The sequence below is a fragment of the Prionailurus viverrinus genome, chromosome A3 (assembly GCF_022837055.1).
Source record: "Prionailurus viverrinus isolate Anna chromosome A3, UM_Priviv_1.0, whole genome shotgun sequence".
In the NCBI taxonomy this organism is placed as follows: Eukaryota; Metazoa; Chordata; class Mammalia; order Carnivora; family Felidae; genus Prionailurus; species Prionailurus viverrinus.
This window is the reverse complement of record NC_062563.1, coordinates 88,363,067-88,382,545: the sequence shown is the minus strand read 5'-3', so window position 1 is coordinate 88,382,545 and position 19,479 is coordinate 88,363,067. Positions and strand designations below refer to the sequence as shown.

Below are 19,479 nucleotides of genomic sequence, written 5' to 3'. Positions count from 1 at the left end.
GAAGTATAAAGATGAAAAATCCTAAACTTTAATTCCCTGTTGAATACAGTTCTAAGATGTAGCAAATAATTCCACTTCTCTTCTCTAGTAAGCTTGATATATTCAGACCTAGATGATGTTTTATTACATAATTCTTGAAGTGTCTGAGGCTTACATTATGAAAATTCTTTTTTGGAACTTCAGATCTAAGAAGATGTAAAAGTGGCATTGTGTGAAATCAAGCTGGATGGGAACTGATGCTTATTAAGTATACATTTTCAACTAAATCTCAGATTGCAGTGTGCTTTTTTATTTAGCTCCCAAAAATAAAATACATTGGGTTGAGGGTAGGAGTTGTGAGGAGATTATGTCTTTTAATTGGATGTCTTCATTTCATATCAAGATAGAATATTTAGTACCCCTGGCTTTGGACCAACAGAGGAATCACATTTTTTTTTTTTTTTTTTTTTTTTTTTTTTACTTGCTGTACCGGCAGTGGTTCTCACAACTTGAGCCTGCTTCAGAATTACCTGGAGGGCTTATTTCAACACAGATCACTGGGTCCCATCCAGGGTTTCTGATTCAGCAGGTCTGAGGTGGGGCCTGAGAATTTGCATTTCTAGCAAGTTCCCAAGTATTACTGACGCTGTTGGGCCTGGGACTAAATTTTGGGAACCACTGCTGTATGCTAACTAAATACTAGAATTCTAGCTCTAGAAGAAAGCTGAATTTGGTTTGGGAGTATGAGAAGTACATAGGTTATGGAGCAAATCCTGAAAGATTCACCCCTCTTGCTGCCAGCATAGTGTTGAATTCAGGTAATCGGCCATACACAGGGACATAAAATAATTCTTGTTTCATGATTGAAGCCCTAGACAAATATCAAATGAGAGATGTTTCATTTGCAAAGCTTAGAGAATAAGGGATTCTGGTCAAATAGGATTTAGTGATTAACCCCATGAGAATAAGAATTATTTATGTGTCATTTTTGTGTCCCTCATCATTTACTATTTAGCCTTACTTACTTGTTAATTTTTTTTTAACTGGGACAGAACTTTGATTGCTTATTGAAAGTTTTGTGTGTTTTTAAAGATGTTAGCTATGTTTATTCTTACTATTACTATACTATTACTATATTACTATTTTTTAAAGATAGTAAAAGAGAATAAGAGAATTTTTTTCCCCAAAAAAGAAATTATTGGAATGAGTTGTTATCTTATTGGAATGTTGGAGAATATAGCCTGCTGCATAAAACATCAAGCATGCCGTGGATTTTCAGTTGTTTTCGTTGTCATTATGTTGTTCGATGTAATATTACTAATTTTTGTAATCCCCCTAAGGAAAAATGAAAGTCAAAATCATAGACCTGGAGCGACAGCTGGACAGAGAAGACAGCTATGAAGGAATAGGTAGATACACACACACACACACACACACACACACACACACACACACGTATAAATACATATTCATACACACATATATTTTTTAAATTATTTTTTTTCAGCAAAGACAAATGTACCTGTGCTGAACTTAGGCATCACTGAATCTTTGAGTTGAAGAGAAAGAAACTCTGGAAGCCACACCTTTTCACAGAGTTTTGCTTCAGCAGGCTTTTCTCGCTTGTCTACTACCTAATTTCTGTTGTTCCACTGCTAACAGCCTCAGTTTGCAAGTTGACCAGCTGGTCCAGCATTGACTATGGAGGAATAACTGGTATTACAAACAGTGGGTTCGGCAGACTCCCTTTTTGGAAACATTTCTGTTTTGTTCCCCTTACTCCCTCAGAAAAGAAGTGGGGTGAGGAAAAGAAAGGTAGACCTAGATCCTATAGACTAGACCAGTGGTTCTGAAGCTGGTCAGAGACACCAGAGACATCAGAGACCACCCACAAGCTTTCTAAAATTCAGTATAAATGTGGCTCACCCCTAGACCTTCTCCTGCGATGGAGCCTGAGGGACTGCATTTTTAATAATTTCTTGAAGTGATTTTTTTTGTCGCCAGCTGAACTCTATGCCTCTGACCAGAACAGTGTTGGTCTCCAGTAAATTTCCATCTGACTGTGGTGAAATAAGAAAAATTAGGACCACATAGTGTTTGTCATAAAGTTAAATTTATTCAATTTAAAGAATTGTCTTTTGCATTGAATTAAGGCCTTCCTGTGTTCTTTGGTGTTGAAAATATCCTTTTATAAAATGATGCTAAGGATATTTTTACCATCCTTAGTTTAAAAAAATTGCAATTCTATGTCATCTTCAAAATATTTTTTAAAATTTACTGGCCTATGAGATCCTGAAGACTAAGCACCTCTGATCTAATCATTCTTGGAAATTGTTTTTAAGATACTTTGGAATACAAATCCATAGAGGATCGAAAACTTTTGGCTAGATGAGTTTGAGAATTCAGAATTTTTCAAGTTTTAGAGAGATGCTTTCTCTGTGTGTTACGTAATGCCCCCGTGATCTATTGCAGCACCCTTAGTCACACACATTAGTATTTCTGAGCAAAACAGGAGTATTCACACTAAGTGGGATAAATGTAGGCTATGTATAGCTTCACATCAGTTCAAGTCTTAATGTCATCTGAGTTTTGACATAAAGCATAGGGAAAATTTTTAGCTTCTAGAACTTTTTGGATTTTGGAATTGTGCATAAGGAATTATATACATGTTTGGGAGTCTGCTTTCTCATCCTAAAAGGGCTGGCAAGCTTCAGATTAAGTGGAGCTTTGTATGTTTATGGTAGAGAACATAATTTATTATGCCAGCATTACTTTGTTCATATTTTCCTTCCAAAGACCTAGTCCTTTTGTTAAATAGGACTGGTTTCCTACTGGTTTCCTTCAGTCTGGTTTCCCTACTCCCATTAGCAATATTTGAGGAAAATCAGAGTTTAATATCATAAGCATTCTGGAGCTAAAGTGGGAAGTCCAAGAGTATTAAGGAAGTAGCTAAGAGCGTGAACCTTGGGAATAGGAAGACCTGAACTTAAGCCCCGATTCTGGCCCTGACTATATTATCCCTTAGGCAAGGTGTTTAATTTCTGAATGGTGGGGAATTTATCTGAAAAGCAGGGATAATATCAGCACCTATCTCATAGGATTGTTGTGAACATTAAAGAGAGAACATTAGTGAAGTACTTAGAACAGCTGTTATTTTATTCTTGTCTTTTCCCCTTGTATTTGGATGGATTACTTGTTTCCTCCTTGTAACTTGATTGTCCTGTGGTGCCCTTTTATTCCCTTAGACGTCTGGGAAAACTTGTTCAAGTACTTTCCTAATTCACGACTAATTTCTACTCTGCCTTTACAATATAGATGTCAAATTCTGTCTCTTCAGTGGTTTCCACACCAAAAAATCCATCAGCTCCTAAGCTTTTTTTAAATGTTTATTTATTTTTGAGAGAGGGGGAGAGAGAGAGCCAGGGAGGGGCAGAGAGAGAGAGGGAAACATGAATCTGAAGCAGGCTTCAAGAACTGTCCTTCTACCGCAAATTAATTTTCAAGGAGTTTCTCTACCCAAAATGGTACCTTTCCTGAAAAGACTTCTAGTGAATACAGTTTTCTCAACCTCATTATGTATGTATTTAGAGTGGTTGTCTCCTTTCTTCCCACTCTGTTGTAGCAGACAATTTTTTTTTCCCAAAAATATATCAGATAAAATGAGCATGTGGTCCCTTTTGGTGATATTTGTTGAGAATCCATGGTATGAATTTCTTCCAATTTAGATAATTGCATGATGGCAAGCTTTTATGCCTAGCCTACAGCTCTTGAGAAGACTATTATAACCACCTGCTGTTATTAAATGCTAAAATAGTAAACAAGAGCATATAAAAATATTTCCTAGAATAGAAGTAGGGATTTTTTTCCCCCTCAAGAGTAATTTAACCTGTCAAAAACAGATTCCTGAGTAATGTTGTCACTGGCTGTGGGGAATATCTGTTAATACTCAATGAAGAATGCTAACCACAGATCATAGCCCCTAAGCACATGGGTCTCCTTCCTAGGAAATGAGATTTAGAATACAGCATTTTGAAAATGACAGTCAATAAATTATTTATTGAGGACCTGATGGGCACACAGAGGCATGCTAGAAGCTGTAAAGACTTGATTCTTGCCCTCAAAAATGTCTAAGGGTATAAATAGACTGTTCCCCAAACAAATGAATAATGCTTACGTGAGTATATGTATAATCAAATGTAAAATGGGGGTGGAAATAGGGGAGACTTTAGGCAGAGATTATATTCAGGTTTCTACAGTGGCATTTCTGATACTATGCACAGATTGTATTCAGGTTTCCATACTGGTATTTTGATATTACTGTGCATTTAAAAGACAAGTTAAAGCATCATCAGATTAGTCTAAGACATTTAGAGGCCTTTATAATAGCGTATATCTATCCGGAGCTGGCTGGATATGGAGAATTCAGCGTCCCTATAATGACCACCATTTGATGTTATCCTGGGAGGACAATTGATGGCCTTTACCTGGGGAAGTGGAACTTGAAGGCAGACCTCTGGGGTTCAGAGAACTTACCACTGACTGTAGGCAAGTCTGTTGATTCTACCTTAGAAGTGACTTTAAATGCTTTATGGAGTGCATTTTATGTCTGTTCTAGACATTTCCAATTGGATAATATCACAGGCATCCTTGAGGTATTATTTCTTTTTTTTTTTTTTTTTAATTTTTTAACATTTATTTATTTTTGAGACAGAGAGAGACAGAGCATGAATGGGGGAGGGTCAGAGAGAGAGGGAGACACAGAATTGGAAACAGGCTCCAGGCTCCGAGCTGTCAGCACAGAGCCCGACGCGGGGCTCGAACTCACAGACTGCGAGATCATGACCTGAGCCGAAGTCGGACGCTTAACCAACTGAGCCACCCAGGCGCCCCGAGGTATTATTTCAAAAAATTTGTGGGTTGTTAATAGGTGTTAGATTAAAATTGTAATAAATTAATAATAAAGGCAATTATTTAGTTAAGGAAATGTTTGGTAGTAAAGTTAAATAGGATTTCTCAGAGCAATGAATTTACTTGGCTGTATTTTTGGTTTGTTTGTTTGTTTGTTTGTTTGTTTGTTTTTTGAAAACAGCATTCACCAGTTTGGGAACTGCTGATGTAGGAATTAGGGTAATTAGGATTTGGATTATTCCACATAGAATTTGCCACTTTATTGGAGGAATTGTTCTTAGTCTTTAGTCTTTCTATACTCTGAATCACCTATGGGAGTTGACAAACAAAAATACAAATGTCGGGCGTTGGTTTGAGGCTAACAAATTATAATATCTAAAAGGTATGATGTGGAAAAGCTTCCCAGTGATTCTAATGTACTCTAGAGATTGTGAACTACTGATTAAGAATATGCCTTCTGGACACTTGCTAACTGCATTCTTAATCCTGTTTGAGTATGCTAATAAGCTTTTGAAAGCAGCTCATCAGCTTCTAATTGCAGGTAAGTTTACTTCTCTGTGTGCTTAACAAGCACATTGACATTCTATTTGCAAGCCCTTTTCTTGCATCAAAGGAAAAATAACTAATGGAGCATTTGTGTATTGAGGTCAATATAGGAAAGCTTAGCAAGGTGATTACTTATTTATTTTTTGTTAAAGTCCAGGTAGCTTCTCCAAGAACAAATGAAATGGAAATAGAGGGGACAAGATCATTCTAATTAGAGGTTGACTTGGAACCTGTTTTTTAATCTCCATGTACATATTCTACATGTTTTCCCCACCTCATTCCCCAAAAAAGCTGAACTATTCATCTTGCCTTCTTTCCACCTTTATCTTTAACCAAATGATGGAGAAAACCTGATGGGTTTATTTACTTATTAAAAGAAGGGGCTCTTCGGTGATTCAGTTGGTTAAGTGTTCGACTTCAGTCGGCTCAGGTCATGATCTCACAGTTTGTGAGTTGGAGCTCCACATCTGGCTGTCTGCTGTCAGCACAGAGACTGACTTGGATCCTCTGTCCCCCTTTTTCTCTGCCCTTCACCCACTCATGCACACACACTCTCTCTCTCTCTCTCTAAAATAAACAAACATTTAAAAAGAAGACTGTAGAACAAGGCAACCAATTATTTTAGCGTAAAGTATAACATGGTATACAAAAATATGTTCTACATGAATTTAAAATGCTTTATGAAATATTTCTTTTATTGCTTATGTAGATTTAAGATAAAACACACGCACAACACACACACAGCACTTGCAAAAAATTTAGAAGGCGTTTGGTAGTTTATCCAGCAGCTGTCCAGGTAGGGAGACTTGTATTTAGGGGGATTTAGGGGAACAAATTTTGCCACCCCAAGATATGCCTCTATGGAATATTGATTGTTTCAAACTGTTTTATTTTTTAAGAAACTGCAGACCCAGAAGAAGCTCTAAAAACTGAGTGGAGACATTTACTTGTATAAGGGAGATCTCCATTTGTAACAATGTCTCCTTCAGTACCAGGAGAAAGGGAACGACTGAAGGCATGGGCTTAAATCTTAAGGCAGACTTCAATCTGTGTAACAACCTTACCTGTGTTTACTGAGCTTTTCTTGTAACCTTCCATAACTGACTTTCCACTCTCAATATTTCTTTTGTCTTTAGCTGGAGGTGGTATTTAAGGTGATGGCTTTAGCCATTTCAGTGAGTTACTGAATTTTCCTGGGTCTTTCCCATGTCTACAAGAGGTATACGTGTTAAACTTTCAATTTTCTCCTACAAATCTGTCTCGTGTCAATTTGATTCTTAGACCAGCTATAAGAATCTTGAAAAGTAGAGAAAACTTTTTTCCTCCGCAACAAGTACATAAGCATCCCTGCCACCAAGAGAAGTAAAATATCCTGCGACGTAGTAAGGATGTTTCATGTGGCTTTGTGATGGATAAAATCTCTCTCCTGTTGCTCTTTTTTCCTCAGTTCTGACTATATGTCCATCATGCAGCTATCTGTTACTAATTAAGAATCCCTGGCATTTAGATTTTGAATTAGGGAATGTATTAGCTATTCAAAGTATCCCTTCCTGCCTTCCCATGGCCTACACTATCAGTCATTTCTTCTTTCTCCTCTTTTGTAGCCTCTTCTTCATTAGACCGTTTCTATGAACATTTAAACAAGCTCTAGACTCTCCGGTCATTAAAAAGTTTCCAGGGACCTCTCACGTCTCTAGTTTCTGTCCATTCCTGTCCCTTTCCTTGGCAGCTAGACTCCTTGAAGGAGTTATCTTATACTTCTTGTCATGTGCAACTCACATCCCCTCCATTTGACTTTCCTCCTCATTTCTGTTCATGGAAACTGCTCTCAGTAAGGTCATCAGAGACCTCCATGGTCCTGAGTTCTGTGGATACTCCTCAGCCTTTCTCTTGACCTTTTAGCAGACTTCAACACACTCACCTTACTGGATTCATTAGTTTTCTTTTTTTTTTTTTTTTCAATGTTTATTTATTTTTGGGACAGAGAGAGAGCATGAACGGGGGAGGGGCAGAGAGAGAGGGAGACACAGAATCGGAAACAGGCTCCAGGCTCTGAGCCATCAGCCCAGAGCCCGACGCGGGGCTTGAACTCACGGACCGCGAGATCGTGACCTGGCTGAAGTGGGACGCTTAACCGACTGCGCCACCCAGGCGCCCCAATTCATTAGTTTTCTATGACGGCTGTAACAGATTACCACAAACAGGTAGCTTAAACCAACATAAATTTATTCTCTTGCAGTCCTGAAGGCCAGAAGTAAAAACTCAAGATGTCATCCAAACTGTACTCCCTCTGGAGGCTTTAGGAGAGATGGAGTCTGTTCTTTGCCTCTTCAGCTTCTAGTGGCTACTGACATTCCTTGACTTGTGGCACATCACTCTAGTCTCTGCCTCTGTGGTCATATTGCCTCCTTCTCTTCTCTTCTTTTCTTATAAGGACACTCATCATTGGATTTAGGGCCTACTGGGATCATCCAAGATGATCTACTTATCTCAGTGGTCTTAATTTAGTCACATCTGCAAAGACCCTTATTCCAAATAAAGTAACTTCCTGGGTTCTAGGGATTAGGATGTGGACATATTTTGGGGGGAGGGGGCTACCATTCAACTCACTATACAGAGTTCTGTCTTCCCTTGATATGTGTGATGCCGTACTTTTCTGCTTTCCTTCTAAACTCTATGGCTTCTTCTCAGTCTCTTTTTCTGTATTTTCCTCCTCCTCTACCCGACTTTTAAAAATGTTCACATGCATCAGGTTGGGTCTTGGATCCTCTTCTAATCTCACTTTGCCCTCTCTTTCTATACCTAGTCTCTTTCTATACCTAGTCTCTTTCTATACCTAGTCCCGTGACTTCTATTATAATTTATATAAACGACCACTCCATATATCTTTATTTAGTCAGAACTTTCCTATTCTTGATGCATATAGACAACCTACTTAACATAGTCATTTGACTGTTTCAGAGGCATTACAAACTTAATGTGTTCAAAATAGATCTCCTCACCCCAATTACCCCCACTCCTCATCACCACCCAAGAAAAGTTTGCGCTTCCCACAGAATTACTTAGTTCAGTGAATAACATTACCATCCACCCAGTTGCTTGAGCCAAAGTTATCCTTGATATTAACTTCACTCTATTTCCCCACGTCCATCACCAAAACAACCTAAAATAGTTTCAGAATCTGCCTACTTTCTTCTTACTGCCATTATCTTAGTCTTAAGCAGCCACCATTTTTCCATCTGGATTAGTGCATTGGCTTCCTCACTGGTCTCCTATTATCCACTCTCAGTCTCTCCAATCCATTTTCCATATGGCAGCCTGACTGATTTCAAAATATAAATTGAATCCTATTGTGATGCTGCCAGGAACCCTTTTTGAAGGCTTTCATTGCTTTTAGGATAAAATTTTAAATCTTCTGTGTAGCTTTTAATGTCCTGCACGATCTGACCCCATCTGTCTCTGCTACTTCATCTGTCTTCCTTGCCATTTTCCCACTGGTTCTCCTTTGACCCGCCAACTGTATGCATCCCTACTGTAGTTCCTGAGAGTTCCTTCCTGCCTCTGAATCTTTGCACGTGTGTTTTCCTCTTTGGAAAGGAAGAAATTTTCCTTGGTCCAAGGTTCTTATAGCTGGATTAAGAAATAAATTCATGTGAGACAGATTAATAGGAGAAATCAAATGTAGTTTCATGTGTATGGGAATCCACACAAACATGAAATTCCAAAGACAGGTGACTTGAAGCTTACATGACATTCTGAGTTAAGGAAGTAGGATGGAGTCTGAGGATGTGAAGGGGAGGAAGACCTTTAGCAGGAAGGAGGGATTATTTGGAAAACAAAGGTTACCTTGTTACCTTAAATTTCTTAGGTAAAGAGGAATCTTTGTTAGGAACTCTTTTCCTGGTACAGGCTCTCCTTTCCAATGTAAATTTAGGCACTTGAGGGGGAGTTAAAGAGCTTTTCCTGAATCTGGTGGGTTTTAGGTGCTTTAATCTCAAAATAATATTTATGCCAAAGTGGCCTATCTTGGGCTCTTACCTTTGGCCCATACCCTCTACTCGCTATTGCTAGCTAACTTATATTTTTCAGGTATCAAAGAAAGTGTTTCTTGCTCAGGGAAACTTTTCATAACCACCACCCACTCCTGGATTTGATTAGGTCCCCCTGTTGTTTTCTGATATTCCCCTTTACCTCACCTTTTGTAACATGGATCATAATTATTCTTAATTATTTGCTTGCCTCTCTCCTGTCATAATGTGAATATCACCAGGGTGAAAACCATATACCCTCTCAAAGCACCAGTAAAGTACAGTGTCTAAGGTAAATAGGCACTCAAAAACTAATGAGTGAGTGTATCTAATGACCTGAGTTGCTAAGACATAACTGAGAATGGACCAAAGCTGAATCTAGTGTCACATATTTGAAATAAAATAAGAATTTAAACTAATATCCACAATATTTAATTTAAAAAATGGTATTAACCAGACTGAAGGAAGTTCACAAAACTCTAGGAAACAGAATAGTAGAGACTAGTTTTTATAGCAACTGCTCAATAGACTTTTTCTAGATAATTCAGTTGAAAGTCCCAAGTATTTTTCACTGTCAAGCTGTTATCATGGGCACAATGCAGGTTTATAGCTTCTGAAAAATCTCAGGTTCAAAAAATAGCTAGTATTTGGTATGAGCACATTGGATCTGAAAGTTGTGAGTGTTCAAAGTGTTGAACTGATGAACACGTGTTGTAGAAATGTCCTACGTACATTAAAAGTCCTGAAGTTCTTTATGGCTGGGAACTAAGGTCCCTATTTCAAGCCATATATTTTAGACATGAACCCTTGACCATGGCAAAGTGCTAAAGTGAATGCTTAGCAGACCTTAGCACCCCTAGTTTGACTGTGTGGTGCTATGTGCTTTCCCATCTTCAGCCCAAATGACAACTCGTATTTTCTATTTTCAGCATGTTTGTCATGTGTTTAAGAGGGAAACTGAGGTGGAGGGGGAATAAATGTCAAATAGTTCTCAGATTTCATAGTGCAGTATAGATCCAGGCCAGACATAAACTCTTTTTTCTGCTATTGAGGTCTAGGGGCACCTGGGTGGCGCAGTCGGTTAAGCGTCCCACTTCAGCCAGGTCACGATCTCGCGGTCTGTGAGTTCGAGCCCCGCGTCGGGCTCTGGGCTGATGGCTCAGAGCCTGGAGCCTGTTTCCGATTCTGTGTCTCCCTCTCTCTCTGCCCCTCCCCCGTTCATGCTCTGTCTCTCTCTGTCCCAAAAATAAATAAACGTTGCTATTGAGGTCTAAATCTTGAAGAATTTCTCAAGCAGTGACCTACTTCAAACTGCACATTTGTCTGCTGATTAAATAAGAGGAATAATGTGGCAACTGATGATTTGTGTGGTGGAGCTAGTCGTCATTGTTTATCAAATACCTACATTATCTATCGCCACATGATAACTTACCACAAAGCTTAGCAGGTTAAAACAACAAACATTTATTATCTCACAGTTTCTGTGGGCCAAGAATCTGGGGGCAACTTAGTTAGGTGGGCCTCTAACTCAGAGTGTCTCATGAAGTTACAGTCAAGTAGTCAGCTAGGATGGCTGTCTCATCTGAAGGCTTAACTGGGGGAATATGAACTAAGCTTACTCACACGGTGTTGACAGGATTCAATTCCTTTGTCACATAGGCCTCTCCATAACATAGCTGACAATATGGCAGCCATTCTGATTTGTGATCCTACTTTTATAGCCAGGCATTTCCCCTGATTCTGGAAGTTTTGGAGGTATTTTCTTTGTCCCCACTACACTAGGATGTCACATGATGTGCCTTGATGTGGGTGAGGATCAAGTGAAATAATGGATATAAAAGGTCAAAATAGGATGGTTAGAAAAACACTGTGTACTTAGAGGGCAAGCATAGTGGATGGTGAGCTAGAGAGGAGCTGGGAACAGAAAGAGAATGTTACATGAAACTCTGGAAGCAGGAAAATCAGGGAAGTTATGGGCAATGGTCCTGTCTTACCTGGTGTCTTCCCCAAGTTGGAAGGTATCCCCAAGTGCCTTACCTAGGAGTTACCAGTGTCCAGCAAAAGCTCCCCATTCCCCCCTCACTACTAAAGTCTAGGGGCACATTAGGCACTAAGGCACTAGGGCCCGCAAACCAGTGTTCTTGAGCTAAGCTGGCAAATCAGCTTGCTTAACCTTTGAATCTGGTACTTTCTTTGGTCTTAAATATGGTACTATCTAGATTTTTTTTTTTTTAGAGTGAAGTTGGACAGATTATGCACCTGAAGTCAGAGTATAGATATGAAAGTACTTAATTGTTAAACATTATACAAATTAAGTTGTTGCATTCCTTCTACTTAGAGAAACCTAAACTCTCCAATTGTGTGGAAAACACAGATAGAATGGTATAAAATGCAAATAAACACTCTATATAGCCTACTGAGAACCATTTTCCTAATATTAACAGTCTCATATCTCCATGTTTTCAACTTCTCTAAAGTATTTGCATTAAATTGGGTGACATTCCCCATGTTGGGATTATGGTATGTTTCCATTCCCTTTCTCATGAGCGAGGGCATCCTGCAGTTTGCTCTCTGTATTCCACCGTGCTCTTGAGTCAGACAGGTTATTCTATTCTTTGTTTCTCTGCCTTCTCTTTTTCCTTATGGTCATGTGCACTTAGGATTTATTTTTTTAGGGAAAGGCAGATATTTTAGAAAACTGAATACTGGTTCTGTCTGAGTGATTTCCGTACTGATGGGGAGAAATCACTGTGCTGCTTATAACCCACTGCAAAATGAGCCTTTGGAAATATAATACTGTTTAATCTGCTACCGAGCAAGGGTCAGGTTCTTTAAGGGTCTCTGTGCTTAGGAATACCCTACTTACTTATGCAGTTGCCCAGGCATTTAGAGCAGACTTGCCTCTATCATTGTTATGCTGCAAATGGTGGTGGTCAAAATAAAGAATTGGTTTCCTTCCTTCATTATAGAATTATTATTATAGAGCAGTGTTTGGAATAATCATTGATTTCTTTTGTCTTTATTTAAAATATGTTAAACCAATGTATTTCATATGAGGCACCCTATTTATTTAAAATTTTTTTTTAATGTTTATTTATTTTTGAGACAGAGAGAGACAGAGCATGAACGGGGGAGGGCCAGAGAGAGAGGGAGACACAGAATCTGAAGCAGGCTCCAGGCTCCAAGCTGCCAGCACAGAGCCTGACGCGGGGTTCGAACTCACGGACCGTGAGATCATGACCTGAGCCGAAGTCGGACACTTAACCGACTGAGCCACCCAGGCGCCCCGAGGCACCCTATTTAAACCAACAGTGGGGCGCTTGGGTGGCTTAGTCGGTTAAGCGTCTGACTTCAGCTCAGGTCAAGATCTCATGGTTCGTGGGTTTAAGCGAGGCATCAGGCTCTGTGCAGACAGCTCAGAGCCTGGAGCCTGCTTCCAATTCGGTGTCTCCCTCGCTCTGGGCCCCTCCACCACTTGTGCTCTCTCTCTCTCTCTCTCTGTCTCTCAAATAAACAAACAAACAAAAAAATTTTTTTAAACCAACAGTGAATTAAATGGGTTCTGTCATAAATGAAATTCTTTTTGAGATATCAGTGAGTTGGTTTTTCATCTCTTCTTTACTTTTCACAATTCTACCTTGTCTTTTAAAAAGATTAGATTTTCTAATGTTCATAACAGGTTAGAAAGTTGCAAGAACTTTAAAGGGGAGTAAGCAATAATTTTCTAGTGCACCCAGACATAGAGAAAGACTTTTTTCCTGAATCTTGCCAAGATGGAAATGAATGAAGAAAGAAGTTGTTAAATAAAACTCAAAGATGCCCCAAGGAGGATGGAGGTGGGGATGGAGTGGAGATTGAGATTGTGAGCCTCCCTCTTGCTTATTGCAAATTGAAACTCTAATTAGAGGAAAATTATGCATATGAAACAATACGGTTAAGTAGTATTAACACTCGTTAGGTGCAGGAGCTTAGAGGAAGGAAGCAGGGAGTAAAGACTGCAGTGCTTTTGGAAGAATGGTTAAGATTTAAATAAAGAACAGGAAAAAGACACATTCCAGATGAGAGCAAACACATCAGTGTGGATTTGGAAGCCAAGTATAAGCACCTAAAAAAGATACGTATGTACTTTAAAAAGCCATAGACAGGCAGACATACAAGATGTAGACAAAAATTAAGGCCAGCAAAAACTGCCACCAAAAAAATTAAGCAAGTAAAACTAATATAGTATTTTTAATTTATAAATTCTTTTATGAAAAATAAAAATCTTGACAAATGTAATACAAGTTCTTACAACAAATAAAAGGTATATATCCTGATAGAAAAATGGTCAAAATACTTTAGTAGAAAAATGACAAAACAAGAAATAAAAATGGCCAGTAAGTATATCTCAAAATATTCAACCTCAGCAAAAATCAAAGAAATGTAAACATAAACAATAAATGGCAAGTTTTCTCTTATGAGACTGACAGCGGTTTGAAAAATAATAATACCTGGGGCATTGGGGTGGCTCAGTAGGCTAAGCTTCCAACTCTTGATTTCAGCTAGGGTTATGATCTCATGTTTCATGAGATTGAGTCTCACATCAGGCTCCACGCTAACAGCTCAAAGCCTGCTTAGGATTCTCTGTCACCTCTCTCCTGCCCCCCACCCATGCTCTGTCTCACAAAATAAGTAAATAAACATTTAAAAAATAATAACGATACACACGAATGCAGAGGAATAGGTACTTACTACTGGTGGGAATTTAAATTCTTATGGCAGTGTGGCAATGAATTGAGGGCCTTAGAAAAAACGTAGCTTCCATTGGTGCCTGGGGGGCTCAGTCTGTTAAGCATCCAACTTCAGTTTAGGTCATGATCTCGCAGTTCAGGGGTTTGAGCCCCACATTGGGCTCTGTGCTGACAGCTCAGAGCCTGGAGCCTGCTTCAGATTCTGTGTCTCCCTGTCTCTCTGTCCCTCCCCTGCTCACGCTCTGTCTCTCTCTCTCAAAAATAAACATTTTTTAAAAACCACATAGTTTCCAATATAGCAGTTTCTAGGAGTTATCTTAAGGAAGTCATTGAAAAAGATGAACACAAGATGTTCATCTAACCTTTATAACTTGGAAACATTGTAAATATCCCAAAAGACAGTATGGTGATATTAACATAAAAATGAGAAAATGCAAATGATAGAGCATCATGCTGTTACTCTAAGAATGGATGCTTGGGGAAAGTGTGTGGGTATATGTGCCTGCATACACTTAGGGGACATCAGAGAGGTTATATGCACTACATCGTTAATATTCTTTAACTCTGGATAGTTGGACAACTGGTAACCTTAATTATCTCTTTTTTGTTTATCAAGACAGCGAATATGTGTTACCTTTTGAAATATGACGTATAGGGGCGCCTGGGTGGCTCAGTCGGTTGGGCGTCCGACTTTGGCTCAGGTCATGATCTTGCGGTCCGTGAGTTCGAGCCCTGCGTCGGGCTCTGTGCTGACAGCTCAGAGCCTGGAGCCTGTTTCAAATTCTGTGTCTCCCTCTCTGACCTTCCCCCATTCATGCTCTGTCTCTCTCTGTCTCAAAAATGAATAAACGTTAAAAAAAATTTTTTTTTAAAGAAATATGATTTATAGAAAAACAGCTTGAGAATCAGAATAAGGGGCAGTTGCTTACAATGTTCATTAAGAATGCATTTTTTTGGGGCGCCTGGGTGGCTCAGTCGGTTAAACGTCTGACTTCGGCTCAGGTCATGATCTTGCGGTCCATGAGTTCAAGCCCTGCGTCGGGCTCTGGGCTGACAGCTCAGAGCCTGGAGCCTGTTTCCGATTCTGTGTCTCCCTCTCTCTCTGACCCTCCCCCATTCATGCTCTGTCTCTCTCTGTCTCAAAAATAAATAAACATTAAAAAAAAAAAATTAAAAAAAAAAAAAAAGAATGCATTTTTTTGGGGCGCCTGGGTGGCGCAGTCGGTTAAGCGTCAGACTTCAGCCAGGTCACGATCTCGCGGTCCCGATCTCGCGGTCCGGGAGTTCGAGCCCCGCGTCAGGCTCTGGGCTGATGGCTCGGAGCCTGGAGCCTGTTTCCGATTCTGTGTCTCCCTCTCCCTCTGCCCCTCCCCCGTTCATGCTCTGTCTCTCTCTGTCCCAAAAATAAATAAACGTTGAAAAAAAAAATTAAAAAAAAAAAAAGAATGCATTTTTTTGAGGCACTGGGTGGTTCAGTTGATAGAGCATGCAACTCTTGATCATGAGTTCAAGCCCCATGTTGGGCATGTGGTCTGCTTAAAATAAAATAATCAAAAAAATGCATTTTCTCTACCTACTTAAACATTAACGAAACTGTGTGACCTTAATTAGGTTCTAGAACCTGCAAAAAAGTTGGCTTGGAAAGATTCCCCCTCCCTCACTTGCCTAGAAAGGCTAACTAAGCCTAGACATTTTTTCTTTGAACTCTTTTTTTAAAATGTTCATTTATTTATTTTGAGAGAGAAAGAGAGAGAGAGAGGGAGAGAGAGAGAGAAGAGGGGGCAGAGGGGGAGAAAGAGAATCCCAAGCAGGCTCCACACTCAGCGCAGAACCTGACGTGGGGCTCAATCTCATGACTGTGAGATCATGACCTGAGCCAAAATCAAGAGTTGGACGCTTAACTGACTGAGCCACCCAGTTGCACCTCTTTTAACTCTTTAAGAATTCTACATCTGCATAGTTGATAATTGCAGAATATGGTTAATTTTATAACAGTTACAGGCTAATGGTTTCTGTTCATCTATAGTTAGTAACTTTGACTTAGAACTTCAGAAGCTTCTGGAAGAATCTGGATGTGGTAGATTTTCATTTCCTTGATCCTTGTATCATTTTGTCCTTCTTTTTGCTCCTGTTTAGATTCTATCATAATGAATGGATCCAGTGTAGCCAATACATCACCTAATGTAAAATCCAAAGAGGACCAAGGATTAAATGGGCACGATGAGAAGGAAAACCCATTTGCAGAGTACATGTGGATGGAGAATGAAGAAGATTTCAACAGACAGGTAAAGAAAGAAGTGGAACGGCTTTAATATCTTGCCATCCATCTGTAACGAAAGAAATGGATTTGTCGGCTTTAGAATAATTTAAAAATGCATGGACGCCTGGTGTGGGCTGACCAAGGAGCCTCTTTAGCTGGTAAGACACCAGAGTAACAGTACTTTGGAGGAAGATCCTGATTCTTTTCTCTCACTTTGATTACAAGAGGCTCTCATGCCATGGCGATCTGGTATAGACTTCTGGGAAACAACAGCTGTGTGCAGACAGGCCAGCCTGGCATGCCCCCCTGCCCCCATGGGAATTCAGGGACTGGCAGAATGTGTGTCTGAGATGGAGAAGTGTGCTAGGTAGGAAAAGGCTAGACTGTTTGAACAAAGGTTCAGCAGTAACCTGTTGTCTTGTATCTCTGTGATGTTGATAGCCCAAGGTAGGCATTCCAGGTAGACAGTGATTCTGTGACCACATGGTTCTTCCGTGGTGTTTCTCTGCCATAGCAGGGCATTTATCAGCTGAGTAACTGAAGGATAACTGAAAGTCTAGCCACTGGGAAATGGGGAGAGCTAAAGGCCGAGGAAGAGATCTCCTTTTAACCAAGTGATGCCTAAGTGTTCACACCCCTTCTGGGGGCTGTTACATGATGAATAGTAATGTGGCCACCGCCAGCATGGGAGACGGGACGTGATTTTAACTGAAAAGCCTGGTGCTCTGGAAAGAAGGAAACAAGTTTATCTGGGCAACCAACAGTTTTCACCCCAGTCAGCTCACTGTGTCATGATTTGTGTGAACAGCACATAGACCATGCTGCCCGTCACATCCCTGTGCCCAGGTAACTGTTTTTGTGGCTGCGCCAGTGAGTAAGGGTAGATTTAATAGGGAGGAGCACACTGTGATGCTCCTGTGTAGAGGCAGGGCAGATCTTGAGCAGTCGTGTTAAATCTTATGGCTTGGAAATATGTTGTGCTTGTTGTTACTTTAAGTACTTCAGACTATCTAATTTACTTGAGATCAAAGTGTGGCTAATTGTAATGCCACTATTTTTACATCTTGTGCTACTGGTGACTTTTGAATTCATGAATAACTGTATGAGCTAGTCTGGGTGATTGTTTTTGCTTGACTTTCCCTCTGGTGGTGGTGCTAGTGAACTGTGAATCTGTCACCACGTAGGGTAGCCCACGGGAAAGGGATAGCCAAATGTGAAGCCCAGGACCTGTTAAAATCACACTTAATCTGCAGAGTGAACCATACTCTTTACTATGAGTTAACAATGCCTGCAAAGAAGGTGTAAAATATCCTAGATGTATATTGCTTTAGATTAAGGCAATCTTTAAGAAATACAGAGTTGTTTAAATATTCATATTTTTCCTTGCTTTGGAAGGCTACCTACATCGATGACATCATTTTCTATTGGTTTGCCAAAAAGTGTTCTTTATATCTTTCTAAGGTTCTGAAAGTATTTTTCTCCTTTAGGGGCCTCATTACCAGAAAAGTGGGCCAGAAGCTGGGAGTTGGTTTTGATTTAATCTCCACTATCCAGGTAGTGGTCTAGTTCTGTAATTCCTGTACCTTTTTCATACTTATAAAATGGGGAATTTAAGAAGAATTGCTTCTTAACAAGGTTGAGAAAAGAGTCTCACACTTTAAAATGATTTTCTGTAAGCACCCTCTGAATGAAAAGTATTTTTGTCACATATTTGAGATGTTAGAAGAGGTACGAAGACCTTGACTTTCTGCTATTCTGAATAACTGTTTCCTTAGTCTTATTGTTGATGGAATGTGGTTGAAAAAAACCAAAAATTATATTTTCTCTGGCCAGTCATTCGAAGCATCTTAATTCTTAGTAGACCTCATACAAGATCATTCTTAATAGCAGAATAAGGACCTCTGAAAGAAAGAGGCAGAAAACTGGAAGGGGCAAGTCCCACTAGGACGGTAAGTCTGAGCTCATCACCTTTGCTTGCTAGGTGGAGGAGGAGCTGCAGGAGCAAGACTTCTTAGACCGCTGTTTCCAGGAGATGCTGGATGAAGAAGACCAAGACTGGTTTATCCCCTCACGAGACCTGCCTCCGGCTATGGGACAGTTGCAGCAGCAGTTAAATGGACTGTCAGTCAGCGATGGCCATGATTCCGAAGACATTTTGGTAAGAGCCATATGCAGATGCACACGAGACATAGTGAAAAGAATATGGGATTTGGAGTCACAGACTTCCCTTGGGGCCCTATACCCTTGGGCCCATCTGTGGAGCCTCTGAGCCCCCGTTTCTTCACTCATCCCACGGACACGCATAAGAGGGTGCGACGAAGATGCGTTGTGCCGCATAAAGTGCCGTGAAAACACGATTGTCGCAGCAGCGCCAGCTTTTATATTCCCCAGTGGGCTTTTCAAAGTAAAATTGGGATTAAGGGTAAGAATTGGAACACAGAGGAGGTTTGGTTTCAAATTAGCATTTGCTCTTGTTGTTCTTTCCTTTTACTGTTCCTCAAATCTGTATTTATAGTTTCGAACGATGCGGTTATAAAAATTGCCTGTTTGTTTCGGAAGGAACATGACTCCTAAGAGGCCATTTCCCACTTAAAATTAGAAGACTGGATAAACCAATTTCCTGCCTTTCATGTTTACTTAAAGTCAGAATTCTGTGAGTGGCTTAGTTCTCCCAGAACTCATGTTCCAAATGACTGTGCCCCAAGGTTTGCCCAGGTCCCAGGTTTTGGACTTTCACAAGAGAGTGGATCACCAAAGAGAAAACAGTGAGGGGAAAATAAAGCGATTGTGGTAACCAAACTGGTTGGGCGGAATACTCTGATTTTCATTGAGTTAAGGTACTCAGTGAATTGAGAAATTATTTTTGGAGTCAGACTTCCAAGCCTCTAATGAAAGCGTCATGAAGGGAACAGGAGTGTAAAGCAGGAAGGAGAAAATGAGGTTGGTCAAGGCTTTATATGTCAGGAGCCATTGAGAGCAGCCCAACAATAACAGCCTGGTAATAATGGAAGCATGCAGAAAATAACCT

The 19,479-nt window shown here is 40.0% G+C and overlaps 1 protein-coding gene across 3 annotated transcripts in view; it reads left to right on the top strand.

Annotated features, from left to right (window-relative positions):
- PAIP2B (poly(A) binding protein interacting protein 2B) overlaps window positions 1-19,479 on the top strand; it is a 30,093-nt gene that overhangs the window by 10,436 nt on the left and 178 nt on the right. For 2 of the 3 annotated variants that reach the window (XM_047854386.1, XM_047854385.1), the window contains exons 2-3: window positions 16,328-16,476; window positions 18,433-18,609. In XM_047854386.1, coding sequence (XP_047710342.1) covers window positions 16,339-16,476; window positions 18,433-18,609 — 315 coding nt within the window. In that variant the 5' untranslated portion in view covers window positions 16,328-16,338. Of the gene's footprint in view, window positions 1-16,327; window positions 16,477-17,938; window positions 18,006-18,432; window positions 18,610-19,479 lie in introns of those variants that run through there. The other variant, XM_047854384.1, reaches the window with a different exon arrangement.